This window comes from Myxine glutinosa, chromosome 5 (genome assembly GCF_964187855.1).
Source record: "Myxine glutinosa chromosome 5, kmMyxGlut1.1, whole genome shotgun sequence".
Classification (NCBI taxonomy): Eukaryota; Metazoa; Chordata; class Myxini; order Myxiniformes; family Myxinidae; genus Myxine; species Myxine glutinosa.
The window spans coordinates 143,928,281-143,950,054 of NC_136265.1; the positions used below are offsets into that span (position 1 = coordinate 143,928,281).

Consider the following 21,774-nt stretch of genomic DNA (forward strand, 5'->3'; position numbering starts at 1 on the left):
ATCATCTAGATTCTAGAATGTCATTGTATGCTGTCGCATTAAGATTTTCCTTCACTGGAACGAAGGCGCCAAGCCCGAACCATGAAAAACAGCCCCAGACCATTATACCTCCTCCACCAAACTTTACAGTTGGCACTATGCATTCAGGCAGTTAGCATTCTCCTGGCATCCGCCAAACCCAGATTCGTCCTTCGGACTGCCAGATGGTGAAGCGTGATTCATCACTCCAGAGAACGCGTTTCCACTGCTCCAGAGTCCAATGGCAGCGTGCTTTACACCACTTCAGCCGAAGCTTTGCATTGCGCATGGTGATCTTAGGTTTGTGCGCGGCTGCTCGGTCATGGAAACCCATTTCATGAAGCTCCCGACGAACAGTTGTTGTGGTGACGTGGCTTGTGGAGGCATTTTGGAGCTCGGTAGTGAGTGTTGCAACCGAGGACAGAGGATTTTTATGCGCTTCAGCATTGGCAGTCCTGTTCTGTGAGCTTGTGTGGCTTACCACTTCGCAGCTGAGCTGTTGTTGCTCCTAGACGTTGCCATTTCACAATAACAGCACTTACAGTTGACCGGGGCAGCTCTAGCAGGGCAGAAATTTGACGAACTGACTTGTTGGAAAGGTGGCATCCTTTGACGGTGCCACCTTGAAAATCACTGAGCTCTTCAGTCTGGCGCATTCTTCTGCCAATGTTTGTCTATGGAGATTGCATGGCTGTGTGCTTGACTATATATACCTGTCAGCAATGGGTGTGGCTGAAACAGCCGAATCCACTAATTAGAAAGGGTGTCCGCATACTTTTGGTCATGTCATGTATTTTATTACCTCCGCCACCAAAGGTGGATGGAGGTTATGTTTTCACCCCTGTCTGTCTGTCTGTCTGTCTGTATGTCCGTTTGTGAACAAAACCTCTCAAAATGTTGAGGACGGATTCGGACGAAATTTGGCAGAGATGTAGCGTATGTGACAAGGACGAAATGATTAGATTTTGTTGAAGATCCGGATTCGGATCCGGCTACTAGAATTTTAAAAGTGATTCTTGACCATTGAGAGATAAGGCCAAAAACGATACATAGCAGGATATCTCAAAAAGTTATGGATGGATTTGGACGAAACTTGTTGGACAGTTTTTGTGTGTGACAAGGAAGAATCGATTCAATTTTGGTGAAGATCCGGATCCGGATACGACCTAGTATAATTTTTTAAGTGATTCTTCAACATTGAATGATATGATAAACCAGGTGGAGGTATGCTCCCTCCTGAGTACCGTTCTAGTTGTGATATTTTTTATGACTAGACCTTTGATGCAGCACTACAGTCTTTATGTCTCCTTCCATAATGCTGTGCACCTCAGGAATTGGTTTGTGCCGCCGAACGTTGAAAATCTGCAGTGGCCGGCTCAGAGCCGCGACTTAAAATATACCACTCTAGATCATCCCGAATACCAGGCTCTTTGAGTATAATGCAACACTGAGGCTGCACTTCCTCTGAAGAAGGAACGGTGCAATTTTACACCTGATATTGAACGGCCCTTGGTGCAAAGTGTTGGTGACGGTGATAAAAAAAAAATCAAATAAACAATTGAATCGATTACCTGTGGCATGACCTTAGTGCCTCAATACCTTTGCTGATTTCGTTCGTTCCAACTTTACACTACAAAGCATGTACAACCCAGCTTCATTATTGTGTGGTAACATGTTAAGTGAACCATCTTTGATTGACTCTTACGATGTACCTCTGTCACTTGAGGTGGACAAAGATTATGTTTTCACCCCTGTCTATCTCTTTGTCTTTCTGTGGGCAAGATGCAGTATCTCAAAAGGTTATGGACAGATTTGGAGGAAACTTAGTGGTCAGTTTGTGTGTGTTACAAGGACAAATTGATTCGATTTTGGTGATGCTCCACATCCGGATACGAGAGTTTTAAAAAATTTGATTTTATTTAAAGAGATTCTTCGCCATTATAGATAGGGACAAAAACAATGTATAACAGAAACACAAAAACCCTAGAACGGTATTCGGTAGAGTGCATACCTCCACCAAGCTGAACAGTCTATGTTTTGTATCCCACTGATAGGCCGGATCTGGATTCGGACCTGAACCAAAATCTAATCGCTTATTCTTGTCACCTAACCAATTCAACCACGTCGTTTCGTCACAACTCGTCCATAACTTTTTGTGCCTCCGGCATTATGTTTTCAGGTTGTCCGTCCGTCTGTCCGTCCGTCCGTCCGGGCTATACCTCGTTTTTCTCAGCAACCATATGTCCGGTTGAGACGAAACTTTCGGTGGTAGGAGTGACATCCATGCAGAATGTTTTGATGATAATTGTGACGTCATAGGTGACGTGGTATGGCAGACATTTTGGATTAAAAGCAAATAATTAAAAAATTATTTCTCGGAAATCGGTGAATGGAAAAATTTGAAACTTGGTACATTGTCAAGTACTCCCAATGGGGAGCAATGTCATGATAATGATGACATCATAGGTGAAGTGGTATACCAGCCAAACATGTTAATTTTTTAAAATCCCTTCTCTGAAACTGCTTCACCGATCGATGTGAAACCTGTCATGGCTGGTGAAAATGTGATACTTGAAAACAGCTGAAGGGATTTAAATTAAACTTGTTTATTTTTATGACAGTGAACGAGGGTATTTACTCGTTATGGGACTTTTGCGGAGGCATATTGGCGACACATTCGCATTGTTCTCGTTTAAATATAATGTTATATCTCGTTTTTCACCCATTCTCTCAATAGTGAAGAATCACTTTAAAATTAAATAACTAAAAATACTCAGTTTTCACTCCGGTTTCTTTCTTGTTTGTTTGTCCGGGCGATATCTCAGCCATCCTTTGAGCCACAAAGCTGAAATTTCGGCACAATAGCAAGGAATTGCTTTGGCAAAAACGTTATTTTTTGTTTTTTGATTAATCAATTAATTGATGAGTTACTTAATTATTATCGATTAACTAAGTACTTATTTATTTCCTTTCTCATCTGGGCATTATCTCAGGCACCTTTTGAACCAGGAAGCTGATATTTGGTCACGACAATGGCAGAGATGTGGCTATAAAGGATGTTTTGATTTATTGATTAATCAATTAATTATTTAATTATTCGATTAATGACTTGTTTCATTTAAAAAAATTTAATTACAGATACGGATGAAATGGTGGTGGTTTAGGTATTCTATTAGCCAGTTGATTAATAATTTAATTATTTTGTCATTATTATTTATTTCTTTTCGTTATTAATCACTTATTTATTTTCTTTCTCATCTGGGAAATATCTCAGGCACCTTTTGAGCTAGGAAGCTAATATTTGGACATGACAATGACCATGTGATGTGGCTATAACGGATATTTTGATTTCTTGATTAATGAATTAATAGATTTAATTGTTTATTGATTAGTCAATTAATCAATTAATTCTTTAATTTTTTGATTAATGACTTACTTAATTAATTTTGAAAAAGTTACAGCTCAGGTCCTTAGGATGAAACACTGGTGGTTGAGGTATGCTATTAGCCAATTGATTAAGAAATTATTTTACGAGTATTATTTATTTATTTTATTCCGCAATTAATCGATCCATTATAATTCAACCAAAATAAAACGACAGACGAGCAAGTATTTTTCCGAAAGCGAGAGTCGTTGTGCACAAGGGAACAACGATAATACGTGTGATCATGCGTGAAATGGCTTTTGTTTTCTTCTTTGCCAATATGGCGGTCACATATCCAAACAAAGTCACGTGATTGTGACGTCACGCCTATCCTTCGAATTGCATACCGCTCCAAAGTATTTGTTTGAATGGGATCTTATGCAAAATATAGCCGTAAATGAAATAAAGAAAAGTTCATTTGGGGACCTTATACATAAAATCAAGCGGAAGTCCAAACATAAAACCTAGTTTGCTTGCTTGATGCAAACTCCACCTCTCTCAACAGGAAGAGTGTGTGGAAAGCTCCGCCCCTATCCTCAGCAAAAGGGTGTGGTGCAGAAACAAATTTCAGGAAAACACATGCATGTGCAATCCAAGCAACGTCACTCTCAGCAAGACCTGAGTACGTCTACTAAGTACGTAGTATGTGAGTATGTCTACTAAGTTTGTGGTATGTGAGTACGTCTACTAAGTACGTAGTATGTGAGTACATCTACTAAGTACGTAGTATGTGAGTATGTCTACTAAGTACGTCGTATGTGAGTACGTCTATTAAGTACGTAGTATGTGAGTACGTCTATTAAGTACGTAGTATGTGAGTACGTCTACTAAGTTTGTGGTATGTGAGTAGGTCTACTAAGTACGTAGTATGTGAGTATGTCTACTAAGTACGTAGTATGTGAGTATGTCTACTAAGTACGTAGTATGTGAGTAAGTCTATTAAGTACGTAGTATGTGAGTACGTCTATTAAGTACGTAGTATGTGAGTACGTCTACTAAGTACGTGGTATGTGAGTACGTCTATTAAGTACGTAGTATGTGAGTACGTCTACTAAGTACGTAGTATGTGAGTATGTCTATTAAGTACGTAGTGTGTGAGTACATCTATTAAGTACGTAGTATGTGAGTATGTCTATTAAGTACGTAGTATGTGAGTACGTCTATTAAGTACGTAGTATGTGAGTACGTCTATTAAGTACATAGTATGTGAGTATGTCTATTAAGTACGTAGTATGTGAGTACGTCTATTAAGTTAGCCTACATAGTTATAGCTGTGAAGGCAGACTTGCCACATACATGTGGCACATACTTGTATACCTAGCCATGAGTACATCCCACCTGCAGGATGGTTACATAGCAAGTAATACTTTAATATAAACTATAATATCATTGGAAATTTACAATATGATGAAGGCTTTCACAGGTTCAGTGAGAATAGGGGTGTTTTATGAAGGTGGCCCATCGTGCATTCATTAGGCTTGGACCGTTTCATGCAAAGCAATTAAAAGTTAAGGACAGTTTTCACTGATGGATGGATCTGGCGTTTTCACCAATGGATTTTTCAATCAACCAGCTACATGATTTGCTGTCAAGCTATTTTGATGTGTTCTTCAACTTTATCTGGAGCCGAGCTTATGCTCAGTCGGAATTGAAGCTTTTAAACTCGGCCCGTCGGTCATGTTGAACTTTTTTTCCCTGCGGAAAAATGTGAAGATAATGTATTAATGGATTCAAAGGGGCAAGACAAAAAAAACCTACTGAAATGTGATCTGAATGTGCATGTGATGAGCAGATTTCATATCTCTTGCAGTGCTTCTTGGCTGGACAGGTTTATCTCTCCAGCAGCTCGCTTTTCCTTTTGACACCGAGAAACTTATCTCTGAAGACCATATTTGAGCTCTCTGGACCCGATCTGCCTGCATGACTGCTTGAGTTTCCCAGGAAAAGCAATGACTTTCATGACTCTTTGTGAGCCAAGGCTGAGCTTATAAACGCCCGGAACCACATTCGAACACTCCGAGCTGGTTTGCATATCGCAAGGCCAAATTTGAAGGCTTGCGGAATGACAGTTGTGTTTGGCGTGAAGGGGAAACAGTGTGAACAGGATTCTATTTTCTGTTCATCTCCAGTTGGCATGCTTTACATCATTCGCCCCGGGATTCATTCACGACTACGCTTTGAGCTGCCGGTACCTCTGAGGGGCAACGCCTGCGTGAGCTTTCCTTTCGTGGCGATTTCCGAAGGCCTACGTGGTGTGTAGAATGGCTGTTTTGCAAGAACTAGTTGGTTCGGAAGTACCCCGCCTTCTTCTGAGCCGCCACACCATGAAGTAGGTATAAATTGGCTCCTCCAGTGAATGTCATTAAAGTACGCCAGAGCGTGTGTCCCTCCAGCTGAGCTGCATTCATTCCATGTATCTCCGTGCATGGCACATCACCTTCAACGATAATGGTTTTGAATCCAGTCATACTTCTCGATGATTGTGCTTGCCAACTGCCATCCTTTTTCTTTTTCCATCTTTGACGTGGCTTCTTTTCTTTTTTTTTTTTGGAAAAACTTTATTTCCTCGCAATATATACTACATGGCCAAAAGTATGTGGACACCCAAACATTGAACATCTCATTCCAAAATTATGAGCATTAATATCGAGTTGGACCCTCCTTTGCTGCTATAACAGCCTCCACTCTTCTGGGAAGACATTCCACTAGATGTTGGAACATTGCTGTGGGGATTTGCTTCCCTTCAGCCACATGAGCATTAGTGAGGTCAGGCATTGATGTTGGGCCATTAGGCCCTGCTCGCAGTCGGCGTTCCAATTCATCCCAAATGTGTTCGATGGGGTTGAGGTCAGGGCTCTGTGCAGGCCAGTCAAGTTCTTCCGCACCGATCTCGACAAACCATTTCTGTATGGACCTCGCTTTGTGCATGGGGCCATTCTCATGCTGAAACAGGAAAGGGCTTTCCCCAAACTGTTCCCACAAAGTTGGAAGCACACAATTGTCTAGAATGTAATTGTATGCTGTAGCGTTAAGATTTCCCTTCACTGGAACTAAGGGGCCAAGCCCGAACCATGAAAAACAGCCCCAGACCATTATTCCTCCTCCACCAAACTTTAGAGTTGGCACTATGCATTTGGGCAGTTGGCATTCTCCTGGCATCCGCCAAACCCAGATTCATCCGTCGGACTGTCAGGTGGTGAAGCGTGATTCATCACTCCACAGAACGCGTTTCCACTGCTCCAGAGTCCAATGGCGGCGAGCTTTACACCACTCCAGCTGACGCTTGGCATTGGGCATGGTGATCTTCGGCTTGTGTACGGCTGCTCAGCCATGGAAACCCCTTTCATGAAGCTCCCGACGAACAGTTGTTGTGATGCTGTTGCTTCCAGAGGCAGTTTGGAACTCGGTAGTGAGTGTTGCAACCGAGGACGGACAATTTTTATGTGTTTCAGCACTCGATGGTCCCGTCCTGTGAGCTTGTGTGGCCTACCACTTGGCGGCTGAGCTGTTGTTGCTCATAGACGTTGCCATTTCACAATAACAGCACTTACAGTTGACCAGGGCAGCTCTAGCAGGGCAGAAATTTGACGAACTGACTTGTTGGAAAGATGGCATCCCATGAGACACGTTGAAAGTCACTGAGCTCTTCAGTACGGCCCATTATACTGCCAATGTTTGTCTATGGAGATTGCATGGCCGTGTGCTTGATTATATATACCTGTCAGCAATGGGTGTGGCTGACACAGCCGAATCTCCTAATTAGAATGGGTGTCCGCATACTTTTGGTCATGTAGTGGACTTTGGACGTAACAAGCCGTAGTGGACATATTTCGGATTTTAGAACTTGTTGTGGTTTATGGGGTCAGGTATGAGGTTTGCTGATGTTTCTCGGAAAGAAGCATTTGGCTCAGAGCGTGGGTCAAGTGTTGGTATTGTGGGTTGCACTTACTACCTGTGTGCTGGGGATTGTGGAAAAATGGGATTTGCATGGAGATTGTGATGTGGGTACGTTGTAGGTAGTTTGATGTGACAGATAGCTTGAATATATAATGCAGAGGAAGGTGAATGGTTGAGGGAGGGATTATGGTTCTTCGTGGTAGAGCCAGGTAAGGAAGTAACAGGAACAGGTCTGGGAAATGGAAAATGAGGTGTTCTAATACATTCAGGAAGCGACGGTGGTGGGGGGATTGATATGGCAACTTTACAAACAAAGTTGTGGGTTTATAGCCACAGAAGCCCAATTGTCATTTGGATCCATGCCTGGAAGGATAGCGATGGGATATCGGCGAAAGGATAAGTGAAAGTTGGCCATGCCTGAAAAAAGAGAGCTTGATGTCAGGTGAAGGTGAGTGTAATGGAAGGCGGTGGAGTGCCAATGTGGGGCAGTGTTCTTCCAGCCTTTGGTCTTGTGTGGTCAGTTTCTGTGTGCATCGTCCTTATACTTTTTGAGATCATGTCCCAGGAAACCACACGGAAGCTTACGGAAGCATTTCAGGGTTTGAAGTGTTGGCCCCACTTCCACATTCGTTAATGTTTGCTAAATGTACAGAGAGTGGTATATGAGTATGTGGAAGATTAAATATTAGCTCTGTCGATTTGGATGTTGACTCAAAAGGAATGGGATGTCTCACTGTCTCAGGGTCATTTGTAGAGCTTGGAAAGCAGGAGTTGTTCATGCACAGACTCTCTCGCTGACTTCCCAATGCTCTAGCTGTGTGTCGTGAACCTGGATGGCACCGCAGTCACTTTGCCGATTCATTTGTACTCTTGCAGGATCTGGAGGGGCGGGCAGCCGTGGTTATTCCAATTTGCCAGCGGTACTAGGGTTCCCTAATCCCATGTGCCCTTCAAATAACTTCAATAAACAAAAGAAAATGAGATCACGACACCCCCTGAGCACCGTTCGTGTGCGAGGAAGGAATGTTTTGCGTTTATGCAAAAGTACGTTCACAGAATATCGTATCAGGTGTCGGTGCACCGAACCACCTTGCAATGACGTCATCATGTGTGATTATGTAACTGGGTCCTTTAATGGCGAGCCAAAGGATATATGTGCATTCAGTCTGCAACTTAATCTTATTCACCAAATGTCTGTCCATCCGTCTGTTCCCAGGTACCGCAAAAACGGCTGAACCAATCGCAACAAAATTTTGGGTGGGTAATCCTGGGACCCCCTGGAGTAAAATAGACTATATTGTTTTTTCCAATTTTTTTCAATTTTCCCATTTTTCCAATTTCCAGTTTTTCCAAACACGATGGAATAATATTTACCGATATAAACAGTGATGTGGCTTTTATTGAAATTCTACAAATACTGTTTAGATTTTTATGATTTGCGTGTGATATGATTTAACGGATGTTTATATAAATCGTTTAAAATAAAAAACCCTTCAATTTCTGATATTTTGCCTTTTCATTTGGGCCTCCCAACTGAAGCCCCGCCCGTAGGGCGGGTACCGTTGCTGGTATCAATAAATTGGAATTCTGTGTTAAACTGCTGTTGGCACGGTGGATGCCATAATAAATTAATTAGAGCCATCAAGTTTAACAAAATAATGCCCTGGTGTTGGCTTAGCGGTTAGGGTGCCGGCTTGGGATCCTAGGATCCTGGGTTCGAATCCCGGTCGATCGCTAAATTAACACCAGGGGGGTTGACTCAGCCTGTCATCCTTCCGAGGTCGGCAAATTAAGTACCAGTTCACTGGTTATTCCCTGTGTGTCGCAAGAGGTGACCAACAGGGCTGGTGGCAGGAAGGGCATCCGGGCATAAAACATTGCTTCAAAAAGGGGACCATGGTGCCCGAAAAAGGCCAACCCCTGCTCTGCGGGGAAAAATGGCCTCTGAAGGTGGTTCCATCAAGTTTAACAAAATGGTCACCTTGGTGATCCCCAATCAAATCTCGGGGATCAAGAGAGTCGAGCCCTGTTTGTCTTTGGATGGGACAACTCCATGGGAAGTTGCGGTGTTGTATGCTAAGGGACTGCAGTGTAGCGACAGTAGTTTGATCGTGTGGTCAGTGCCTACAGGTGTCTGCGGAGGTGTCTGCCGGTCACCGAATGGTTACCATGTGCAGTTGAATCTGAACCTGTGGTGCTGTGCATCCTAGAGAATTCATCAGACAATCTAAGACATGGTTGTGATAATTGACTCAATCGAATACGCGTTTAAGAACGTCATACATGTTGTAGTGTGTGTTCCCAAAACGGGTGGGGTTATGGGGAGGAGGAGGGCAATGGTTGGGATTTCTCGGTGATGCACTTTCAAAGTCCAAGCTCGTGGAAGAACGAGGTGACAGAGGGCAACAGGGGCAACGTACTAACAGGGGAAGTGGAACCACACTTGGACACAACAAGTGAGGGATTGAACGAATAGGACAGAGACAGGGGTGGATCAGGAAACAAGGAACCACAGTGACCCGTGAGTATAAGAGGGTTTGGTTATGGGGTCGGGAGGGTTAATGGGGTAGAAAAGATCCCAGGGAGGGATCTGATCACACACACACACACACACATACACACACACACACACACACACATACACACACACATACACACACACACACACACACACACACACACTGATCACACACACACACTGATCACACAATGATGTGAGATGCACTTTTTATTGGGGTTTTTTTTTTTTTTTTTTTTTTTTTTTTTTTGTATACAAGATCGAGGCTCGTGAAAGAGCTAACAATAATCACAAAAAAGACAAACCGACACACAAAACACAAAAAAACAAGGGGAGCGGCAGACAAGATGGGGAGAGAGGGGGAAGGACACAAACACAACATTTGAGAGCAGGGACGTCGGGAGGACTTGGGGGGGAGGTGGGAGAGGAATAAAACATATGAACGCTGCAAGGACTCTGGGGTGAATTACCGGGGGTAGAAAAGATCAAGGTTTTCGATGGGGGAAGATAAGAGATGGTGGTGAACAGCTGTTTTAAAGACCTGGAGGGAGGAGTGGGATTGAATGGAGTGGGGGAGTTTGTTCCAGAGGCGGGAGAAAAGGGGAATGAAAGAGTGAAGGTGAGCAGAGAGCCTAGACTTTGGCAGTTTAACCATAAGAGGGTTGCAGGCAGATCTTGTGCGACCTGAAGGAATATTTGGGGGACAGAGCACAGAGAGAGCTGGGGGAGCAAGGCCAGAGAGGAGTCGGTAGAAGACAGAAAGACCACCAACCTGCCTGCGGTGAGTGAGTGAAAGGCCCTCGGAGTTGACTACATCGCAGGAGATTCCAATGATTCTGAAAGCTTTGGCCTCAACAGCGTTAAGCCGAGCAAGGTGTGAGGCAGGAGCACCAGCCCAGAGGGGGGAACAGTATTCCATTGAGCTGCGGATGAAAGCCTTGTATGTGGTGAGGAGCTCAGGTGTGCCAAGGAAGGACTTCGCACGACGGAGGATGCCCAGTCGGCGACTGGCTTTGGAGGCCAGCTTGGAAATGTGGTTTTCCCAAGAAAGATCATGGCAGATAGTGAGACCCAAAAGCTTGAGCAAAGCTTGAGGGTTCTTCAAACTTTCCAAAGTGGTTGGGATGAAGGAGATGTAGATGCTCAGCTCATGCACTTTTTGAAACTCTCGTTCCATGTTGTGGATTATCCTAATGTTCTTTATCTTTTATCCTTTCCAGAATTCAGAGCTTGCATCATATAAAATCTACTTGCTTGTGGCTAATTTAAATGATTACCATGTTTTGATGTTATTGCCCATCTCAAAGGAATCTGTCCCCCACTTCCTCCATCCCCCACACTTCCCCATCCCTCTCTTCCATCTGCTCATCAAATGTTAAGCTCATGAAACATAGCATTTTTCCCCAGGCTAGCTAAGATTTTATAGTTAAAAACCACAAATGTTGTTATGACGTCACACCGAAACAGCCCGCTGGTGCTTGCTTTGTTTGAATCTAAATAATTGCAATGCAGGCTTTTGGCCTTATTACTTGCAGAATCGAAGATTTTTCAAGTATATTGGTCGGTTGCGTTTGTGGTTCTGTCTGTCTGTCTGTTTGTCTGTTTGTTTGTCTGTTTGTTTGTCACCGGCCTACAGGTTGCAATTCTAAACCGATCGTCACAAAACTTCATAAAGCTGTATAGGTCGTCCCAATTGAGAAGCCTATTGTTTTTGGGGTCAAAAGGTCAAAAGGTCAACATAGGCGAAAGGTCACCAACTTTGCCAAGTTTCAAAAATCCTCAATTTTCATCCGATTGACTTGAAATTTGAAGAGGACTTGCATATCTGGTCACTGAATTCAACCACCAACTATTTTTGAGGTCAACATAGGCCAAGTTTCAAAAATCCTCAATTTTCATCCGATTGACTTGAAAATTGAACAGCATTTACACATTGAGTCACGAAATAGGGAAACTAACTATTTTTGAGGTCAAAAGGTCAAAGGTCAACTCAAGGTCAACCTTACAAAATCATAATTTTCCATCTGAAAAATCGTCACTTTTCTTCCTGTTGACCTGAAGATTGTCAATTTTAATCTTGATGAAATGGACAATTTGCTGTATCAATGTAATTTTTTTTCTTGGGGGGGGGGGGGGGGGGCGGATTTTGCAAGTATCGTGCTCCGCATGACGTCTTCTTGTTTATAACCTGCAAAATCAAAGATTTTTCAAGTATATTGGTCGGTTGCGTTTGTGGTTCTGTTTGTCTGTCTGTTTGTCACCGGCCTACAGGTCACAATTCTAAACCGATCGTCACGAAACTTCACTAAGTTGTATAGGTCGTCCCAATTGAGAAGCCTATTGTTTTTGGGGTCAAAAGGTCAACATAGGCCAAAGGTCACCAACTTTGCCAAATTTCTAAAATCTTCAATTTTCATCCGATTGACTTGAAATTTGAAGATGACTTGCATATCTGGTCACTGAATTCAACCACCAAGTATATTTGAGGTCAACATAGGCCAAAAGGTCAACATAGGCCAAATTTCTAAAATCCTCAATTTTCATCTGATTGACTTGAAATTTGAAGAGAACTTGCATATCTGGTCACTGAATTCAACCACCAAGTATTTTTGAGGTCAACATAGGCCAGAAGGTCAAAAGGTCTAAGGTCAACTCAAGGTCAACCTTACAAAATCATCATTTTTCATCTGAAAAATCGTCACTTTTCTTCCTGTTGACCTGAGCTTTGATCAAGATTGTCAATTTTCATCTTGTTGAAATGGACAATTTGCTGTATCAATGGAATTTTTTTTCTCAGGGGGGAGGACGGGGTGGGGAGGGGTGGATTTTGCAAGTATCGTGCTCCGCATGACGTCTTCTTGTTTATTTATTTATTTACTTACTTTGCTTTACCACGGTAATGGTCAATGTGTGCATGCCATTTTTCACCCATCTCAGCACGGGTTACCCATCGCACAGTTCTGCAGAGACTTCAACGAGAAGACCAAGGACTTTAAGGAGGGTGTCCCACTTCCGACTTTCATCAACATCAAGGTACGTTTTGAAATCGCACGACCCGGCCACCCGTATTCAGGGGCTCGGTCCGACACACAATCCGTTTGCAGTTTCGCTACCGCAGACTCCCCTGTTGTCACCACTTATCTTTTTTTCTTTTTTTTTTTTTGTATACTGAATCGAGGCTCGTGAAAGAGCTAAGTGCAGCATGTTGTCTGCACCATTCTTCGCCTCTCGGTCGAAGGGCCAGAGTGGCCACGCATAAGCCCGCCCGGCACATTGATGCTCATACATATCTGTTTTTGATGCTAATACATATACGAGAAACTGTTTTTGTTTTTATTTGTATACAAGATCGAGGCTTCTGTAAGAACTAACATTAATCACACAAAAAAAAATCAAACGGGCACACAACACTTATGATAAAGGGAGCGGGAGACAAGATGGGGACAGAGAGGGAAGCACACAAGTACAACAGTAGAGAACAGGGACATCGGGAGATCTGTGGGAGGGAGAGGGTTTGGGGGGAGGAGGCATGGGAAGGTGGGGGGATGGGGAGGGGGGGTGGGAGAGGTATGAAACACATGGACACTGCGAGAACTTCCAGGTAATAATAATAATAATAATTCATTTATTTTGTATAGCGCTTTTCCAGAAGCCCAAAGGCGCTTTGACAGAGTGGCAAACATAATGCATAACAATACATGAAAACAACAATTGCAAAAAGACAAGAATCAATAGGGAAATATTTAAAGCAAAAGGAGGGAGAAGGAGAAGAGATAGTCAGGGGTTAAATGCTGTGGGTTGAATGTTGAATGCAGTGTTGAACAGGTGGGTCTTTAGTGATGTTTTGAATGTGGTGAGTGAGGAGGAGTCTCTGATGGTGTGAGGTAGTGAGTTCCAGAGGGTGGGAGCAGCGATGGAGAAGGCCCTGTCCCCCCAGGATCTGAATTTGGTCCGGATGGAGGGGGTCAGGAGGTTGGTACCAGCAGAGCGGAGGTTGCGGGTGGGAGTGTGTCTGGAGAGGAGGTCAGCCAGGTAGGATGGGGCCAGGTTATGGAGGGCTTTGTATGTCAAGAGGAGGATTTTGTACTGGATTCTCTGGGGGATGGGGAGCCAGTGAAGCTTGTAAAGGACGGGGGTGATGTGGTCACGGGTCCGGGAATGGGTGAGTAGACGGGCAGCGGAGTTCTGAATGTATTGGAGTTTATTGGTGATTTTTGAGGGTGAACCATAGAGGAGGCTATTGCAGTAGTCCAGACGGGAGGTGATGAAGGCGTGGATGAGGGTTTCTGCAGCCGTGGAGGAGAGGGATGAGCGGAGACGGGCAATGTTTTTCAGGTGAAAGAAGGCTGACTTTGTGATCTGTTTAGTGTATTTGTCGAAGGAAAGGGTTTGGTCAAAGATGACGCCAAGATTCCGGATGTGAGGGGAGGTGGATACTGGGATACCGTCGATGTTGAGGGCACAGTTATGGGTGGATTTTGTGAGCGTTTTTGGGCCAATGATGATTATTTCAGATTTATCACAGTTAAGCTTGAGGAAGTTGATTTGAAGCCAGGATTTTATTTCAGTGATGCAGTTTGTCAGGATAGAGTGGGTGTCGGTGGAGACGGACTTGGTGGAGATGAAAAGCTGGATGTCATCGGCAAAGCAGTGGAATTGGAGACCATGACGGCGGATTAAGTGACCGAGCGGGGACAGGTAAAGGATGAAGAGGAGGGGGCCAATAACTGAACCTTGGGGGACACCTTGGGGGAGGGGAGCAGTGGGGGATTTGCAGTTATTGATGGAGATGAACTGGCATCTGTCAGAGAGGTATGATTTAATCCAAGAGAGGGCAGTGCCGGTAACGTTAAAGGTGGATTCAAGTCGGGTGAGGAGGATAGTGTGATCGATGGTGTCAAAGGCAGCGCTGAGGTCGAGGAGGACGAGAATGTTGAGGTTGCCAGCGTCAGAGGAGAGGAGAAGGTCATTGGTGATTTTGAGGAGAGCAGTTTCAGTACTGTGGTTGGACCGGAATCCGGATTGGAATGTTTCATACAGGTTATTGGCAGAGAGATGATGTTTGAGTTGAGTCGCTACAGCGCGTTCCAAAACTTTTGACAGAAAGGGTAGGTTGGAGATGGGTCTGAAGTTGTTTAGGGTGTCAGGGTTTAGACCAGGTTTTTTTAGAATGGGGGTAACAGCAGCAATTTTGAGGGAAGGTGGGACGATGCCTGTAGACAGGGAGGAGTTTATTGTTGCAATGATAAGTGGAGAGAGAGCAGGGAGGGAGGCTTTGACAAAGCTGGAGGGGATGGGGTCAAGAGTGCAGGTGGCAGTTTTCATTCCTATGAGGAGTTCAGAGAGGTCAGTAGGGGAGATTGGGGAGAACCGAGACAGGGGATGGCAGGACAAGGGGGGGGGGGCAGGTGGTTGGAGGGGGAGCGGGTGCGGCGGTGGTCAAGCTGTTGTAGATGTTGTCAATTTTGCGTTGGAAGAAAGAGAGGAAGGAGATGCAGTTGTCTACTGTGAATGACTGGGTGGTGGTGTTCAGGGGGCGGAGGAGTTTGTTTATTGTCGAGAAGAGTGCTTTTGGGTTTCCGGAGCCAGAGTGGATAATTTGAGAGTAGTAGGCAGAGCGGGCGCGGGAGAGGGCATCTTTGTAGTGTTGTAGGTGGTCCTTGTAGGCTTGGGAGTGAACTGTGAGACCCGTTTTATTGCGGAGTCTTTCAAGTTGGCGAGCACGAGTTTTCATCAGGTGGAGTTCAGGGGTAAACCAGGGAGCAGAATGGGTGAAAGAAACTGTTTTGGTTTTTACAGGCGCAAGCTGGTCAAGGCAGGAGGAGAGAGTGTGGTTGTAGTAGTCAGTGAGGTCGGAAGGGGTGTGGAGGTCAATGAAGGGAGAAGTGGACATTTTTTCAGAGAGGGTGGATGAGAATGAGGTAGGTGAAAGAGCGTTTAGCTTACGGAAGTTGATTGTGTGATAATGCCTTGGTGTTGGGGCGGGGATGTTGATGGTCAGAGTGATGGCTAAGTGGTCAGAGAGGGTGAGGTCGGAGCCATAGAGATGGTGCAAATTTAATCCAGTGGAGCAGACAAGGTCCAAAATGTGACCACGGATATGGGTAGGAAAGTCGACATGTTGAGTGAGGTTAAAGCAGGTGAGTAAATCAGTGAAGTCAGTGGTTATTGTGGAGTCAGTGGAGTCCATGTGGATATTGAAATCACCAAGGAGGAGGATTGAGGGGGAGAGGGAACATAGCTGGGTCAGAAAGTAGGAGAAGTCAGACAGGAATGATGGGTGTGGTTTGGGAGGGCGGTAGACGACAGCCATGACTGACTGCGTGCGACCAGAGAGTTTTAAAGCCAGGTGTTCAAATGATGGAGCAGATGAGATGGAGATGAGGTTGGTCTTGATGTCTTGACGGTGGATAACGGCAATTCCACCACCTCGGCCCTCCGAGCGTGGTTTATTGACGTAGGAATATCCATTGGGTGTGGTGAGGTTGAGCGTGTAGTAGTCCAGTGGTTGTTGCCAGGTTTCGGTGAGACAGAGAAAGTCCAGTTTGTTATCCAGGATGTATTCGTTCAGGATGAGGCATTTGTTGTTGAGGGACCGGGTGTTGAACAGGGTGAGCTTGATGTTGTTTTGAACAGCAGGGATGAATTCAGGTGATTTAGCCAGGGTTCGTAGGCAGGAGGTGCGATCGTTTGCGTTGCTGTGACCAGGTGCGCTGGGACGAAGAGTGAGAGTGCGCTGAGCCGACCAGAGGACGGGGATGGAGTGACCTGATTGCAAATAAACAAACTTACGACCGGAGCCACGGTGAATGTACCTGGGTCGTCGGAGGAGTCCATTTGATTTAATGGCAGAGATGCATGATGGGGTGGAGCGGGTACCGAGCAGAAGAAGCCCTGCGGCGGAGTACCTCAGAGCCATGCCAGGCAGGAGCGAAGGGACGAGTACGAGGCCAAGGTCGAGGAGGCAAAGCGGCAAACGCAGCGGCAAACGACTGCAGCCGCTAATCAAGACCACAGCGGCAAACAGCCACCGCCGCAAACAACGGGAGCGGGCCTGAGGAAACAGTGGAGGAGCCGGGCAGGCGAAGCCAGGAGCAGAGCCGGGACCGAGCAGAGGGCAGACCCAACGGTCAAAAATCCGCCACGACCACCAGAAAAGCAAACTATGTACAATGGCCCAGTCGGAGAAGCGGCGAACAAGTAACGCCAGCGTCCTCTCCAGACCGGACCGGAAGGTAAGAAATACTTAAACGAAAAGTTTGAATATAACTTAAACGAAAGGACTTCATTTTGAACTGCAAACAGATTGAACTTTAATATCCTCTACTAACTCACCAGTGCTGGTAATGAACACGATGAAGTTTCGTTGATTCTTCTTTTACTCTGTGGTAGAGCCCTTTCAACATTTGTAATGTTGTCCAAAATTAAGAGCAATCCATGAGCACACCTTGTCAATGTCTGAGGTTCTACCCCACGTTATCTCAGCAACACCAAATTGGGTGCAGCTCTTTCACATTTATAGGACTTCACGATGTCATCAATGGACTGAAGAAACTGTCCCTGCGGTTCGATCCTGTGCAAGTTTGGTAAGAAAGGCAATAAATCAATACTTATCCGTCACCAAGGATGAACATATAAAAGAGAAAAGCTGCAAAAAACAAAACTCGCAACTTGCGCGTAACAACTGGAGAATAATGCATTCGCCTTTGAACTACCTCCTCTGGGTTCGATTCCGAGCTGTTACTATAAACTGTCAGATCATTGCTTCCTGGGAAAGTATGTTGCATGAATGAGGCGACGTCCCTTGGATGGGTCGTTAAACTGGGGACCACATTTAGCATCATGCTTGTTATATTCCTGATATACTGTATACATTTGCGCACATTACATGGACACTCACTTGCACGCACATTCACACACACACGCACATGCACACACACGTACATGCACACACACACACACACACACACACACACACTCATACACACCACACACATACCATATCACACATGCACACACATTCACCCACACACACACCACATGCGTACCACATACACACACAAAACACACACACACCACATGCATAACACGCACACAGACACACACACACCACACCACACCACATGCATACCACACACACACACACACACACACACACACACACACCGCACCACATGCATACCACATACATACACACACACATACACACAAACACACACACACTCATACACACCACACACATACCATATACACACATGCACACACATTCACCCACACACACACCACATGTGTACCACATACACACACAAAACACACACACACCACATGCATAACACACACAAACACACACACACAGACACACACACACGCACCACACCACACCACACCACATGCATGCCACACACACACACACACACACACCGCATGCATACCACATACATACATACACACACACACGCACACACACGCCACATGCATACCACATACACACACACACGCACACACACACACACACGCACACACACACACAAACACACACACATACACACACACACCACATGCACACTACATACACACACACATACACACATACACACACACACCACACCACATGCACACCACATACATACACACATACATACACACACACACCACATACATACACACACACACCACATACATACATACACACACACACACACACACCACATACACACACACACACCACATACATACACACACACACACACACACACGCACACACACACACATTTGCTCCTCTTTATATTTAAACCTGTTTGTCATTCTCCCCTTACTCCTCCCCCAACCACCTCTCTCTCGCTCTTGTACATTCACAATTAACACATGATCCTGAAAAATTGTCCAATGGCATAACTGTTTATCTGGCCTAGAATATGCCATCTGGGCTTCTGAATCCTGATCATATGAAATAAAATAATTATCTTGTCCTCATTTAATCGAATCAGAAAAGGTTCATGAATTTTTAAAGTTTGGAAAACAAGACATGCTTGGTGATTTATGATGCATTGGATGGCGATTTTTGGGAGGGGGAGAGGGCAGGAGAGAAGGATTTGGGGGGTGGAGGGCTGTTGGAGAGGTTCTAAATTTTTCATGAGTTAATCTTAAAGTTAAATGTCTTTAATATGATCATGTCACAGCCTTAAGGGAAGAACTCTAAATGTTGGCCCTTTTAACCTCTGCATTTAACACGTTTGACTGATATTGACTTGTATGTTTGACTGATTGACCTCCGTATGACAGACTGGTCAGTGATGAATGTCATTCGCAATAGTTTTGTCAAGGGGTTGCCCAATCCAAGCCTTGTTCAGTGCATGCCTTGTAAGGTTCCAGGCCTTGCCCAGTCCAGGCGTTGCTTGGTGCATACAGTCAAGTGAAAAAGTAAGTACACCTCATGTAAAGTTTTGACTTTTTCAACATATTTCAACATACAGCTATTTGATCTTCATTTCAACAATATTGATAGATAAAGGTGATATAATATAACAAATATCATGAAACATTTACATTTTGTAGTTCATTGTATAATTTAAATAAACATAAATGCAAATTTCGCATGTGGAAAAAGTAAGTACACCCCGACATTTATCACTACTTCAAATACCTAAAATTAGAATCAGGTGCACCAGCTCAGGTGCAAATGATTAGAACATTGTTAGAGAGGATCTTGGAGGAACTTGTCTTATTTAAACCTCAGACATTTAGTTTGGTTTGCTCTTTGTTGTTGAAGTGTGCGGCGTCACCATGCCTAGATCAAAAGAGCTCTCTGATGCCTTCAGAAAGAAGGTTATAGATGCCTACGAGTCTGGGAAGGTATTAAAAAAGATCTCCAAACAATTTGAAATCAATCATTCGACTGTCCGTTAGATCATCTACAAGTGGAGAAGATTCCAAACAACTGCCAACTTGTTCAGGCCGGGCCGCCCCAGCATGTTCAGCCTGAGAGCAGACCGCAAGATGCTGAAAGAAGTCTCTAAGGACCCCAGAATGTCATCACGCGACCTATAGGTAGCTCTTGCCACTGCTGATGTAAAAGTGCACGAGTCTACCATTAGAAAGAGGCTGCACAAATTTGATCTACATGGGAGGTGTGCCAGGAGGAAACCTTTGCTGTCCAGAAAGAACATCAGGGCAAGACTAAAGTTTGCCAATGAACACCTTAGCAAAGACCAGCACTTCTGGAACAATGTGCTCTGGACAGATGAGTCAAAGGTAGAGCTATTTGGCCACAGTACCAGAAGACATGTTTGGCGAAAACCAAAGACAGCATTTGACCCCAAGAACCTGATACCAACTGTAAAGCATGGTGGTGGAAATATTATGGTTTGGGGCAGCTTTGCTGCATCAGGGGCTGGGCAGCTCACCATCATATAATCCACTATGAATTCTTCATTGTACCAGAGGGTGCTTGAGGATAATGTGAGGCCATCTGTCGGGAAGTTGAAGCTCAACCGAAGGTGGACCTTGCAACATGACAATGACCCTTAACATACCAGTAAATCCACCAAGAGATGGCTGAAAAGAAAGAAATGGAGGGTTCTGGAATGGCCAAGTCAAAGCCCGGATCTAAATCCCATCGAGATGTTGTGGGGGGATTTGAAACGAGCTGTGCATGCAAGAAACCACTCAAACATCGCACAGCTGAAAGAATTCTGCATGGAGGAGTGGGCAAAAATTTCTCCCAGTCGATGTCAGACTGGTAGACAGTTATAGGAAATGCCTACTTGAGGTAGTTTCTGCCAAAGGGGGCAATACCACCTATTAGAGCCAAGGGTGTACTTACTTTTTCCACATGCGAAATTTGCATTTATGTTTATTTAAATTATACAATGGACTACAAAATGTAAATGTTTCATGATATTTGTTATATTATATCACCTTTATCTATCAATATTGTTGAAATGAAGATCAAATAGCTGTATGTTGAAATATGTTGAAAAAGTCAAAACTTTACATGGGGTGTACTTACTTTTTAACGTGACTGTACGGTGCCCGCTCCAGGCCTTGCTCAGTGCAGGCCTTGCCCAGTCAACGCATTACCCATTAGAGTGTTGCACAGTGCAGTGGAAGAGAACATGCATGCTTGTTGCATCACTTGGTTATCGTTCTTGTTTTTGTGCAAAGTTTTAATGGTTATTCCATTCCTTGTGGAAATGTATAACCAGGAGTCGGCGGCTGATATTTTCCCAAACTAAATGGGATTACTGCATGTACTTTACTGGCTGTCTGGCAAAGAAAAATTAATGCAATTAGATAATGTCATTGGAATGTGCAGAATACGCTTTAGTGTTTGCAGTTTGAGCAATAACGTCTCTCACGGTGGCTAATGACAGAGGACTGTGCGTAGTACTGAGCAAGCATGAATAATCCGAGTCGAGGCCTTTTGCTTCACACGTTTTACGACGGGTTAAGTGTGACGTAAATCAGAGGAAAATCTGGAGATGTGTGCGCGCAGCACCTGGCCGCGAGGTGTATCATTTATGGAGGTGAAGCTCCACCCTTCATGAGGTGCCTCATGTAGATCAGGGCCGGGAATTTGAATTTCACTTGGGGACATGCACACACCATCGGGATCTGTACACAACGGCCTACCATTTACAAAAAGCACGTGTGACCTTTAAAGTCCACCAGGAAATGCTGACTGGAGGGGACGGCCGATTTTACGTGACGGTTTATAGTCCGTACAATAATTTCACCCAGGAAAGAGCACTGGGGGCTGTGCTCGCTCTCCCTGACCTACTCTACCATCCCATTGGAAAAGTGAGGAGAAATGTATGGAAAACCTGGAGAAATAAAGATCATTATTCAATGACTTGTACAGCATTAATTAGAACAGGTGAATGTTTTATTTACCTCGTGAATACATTACAAAGAGTTT

General features: G+C 44.5%; 1 protein-coding gene across 1 annotated transcript in view; it reads left to right on the forward strand.

Moving 5' to 3' along the window:
* MRPL11 (mitochondrial ribosomal protein L11) overlaps positions 1-21,774 on the forward strand; it is a 193,399-nt gene that overhangs the window by 122,653 nt on the left and 48,972 nt on the right. Inside the window, exon 3 of the mRNA XM_068135657.2 lies at positions 12,795-12,890. Coding sequence (XP_067991758.1) covers positions 12,795-12,890 — 96 coding nt within the window. The remainder of the gene's footprint in view (positions 1-12,794; positions 12,891-21,774) is intronic.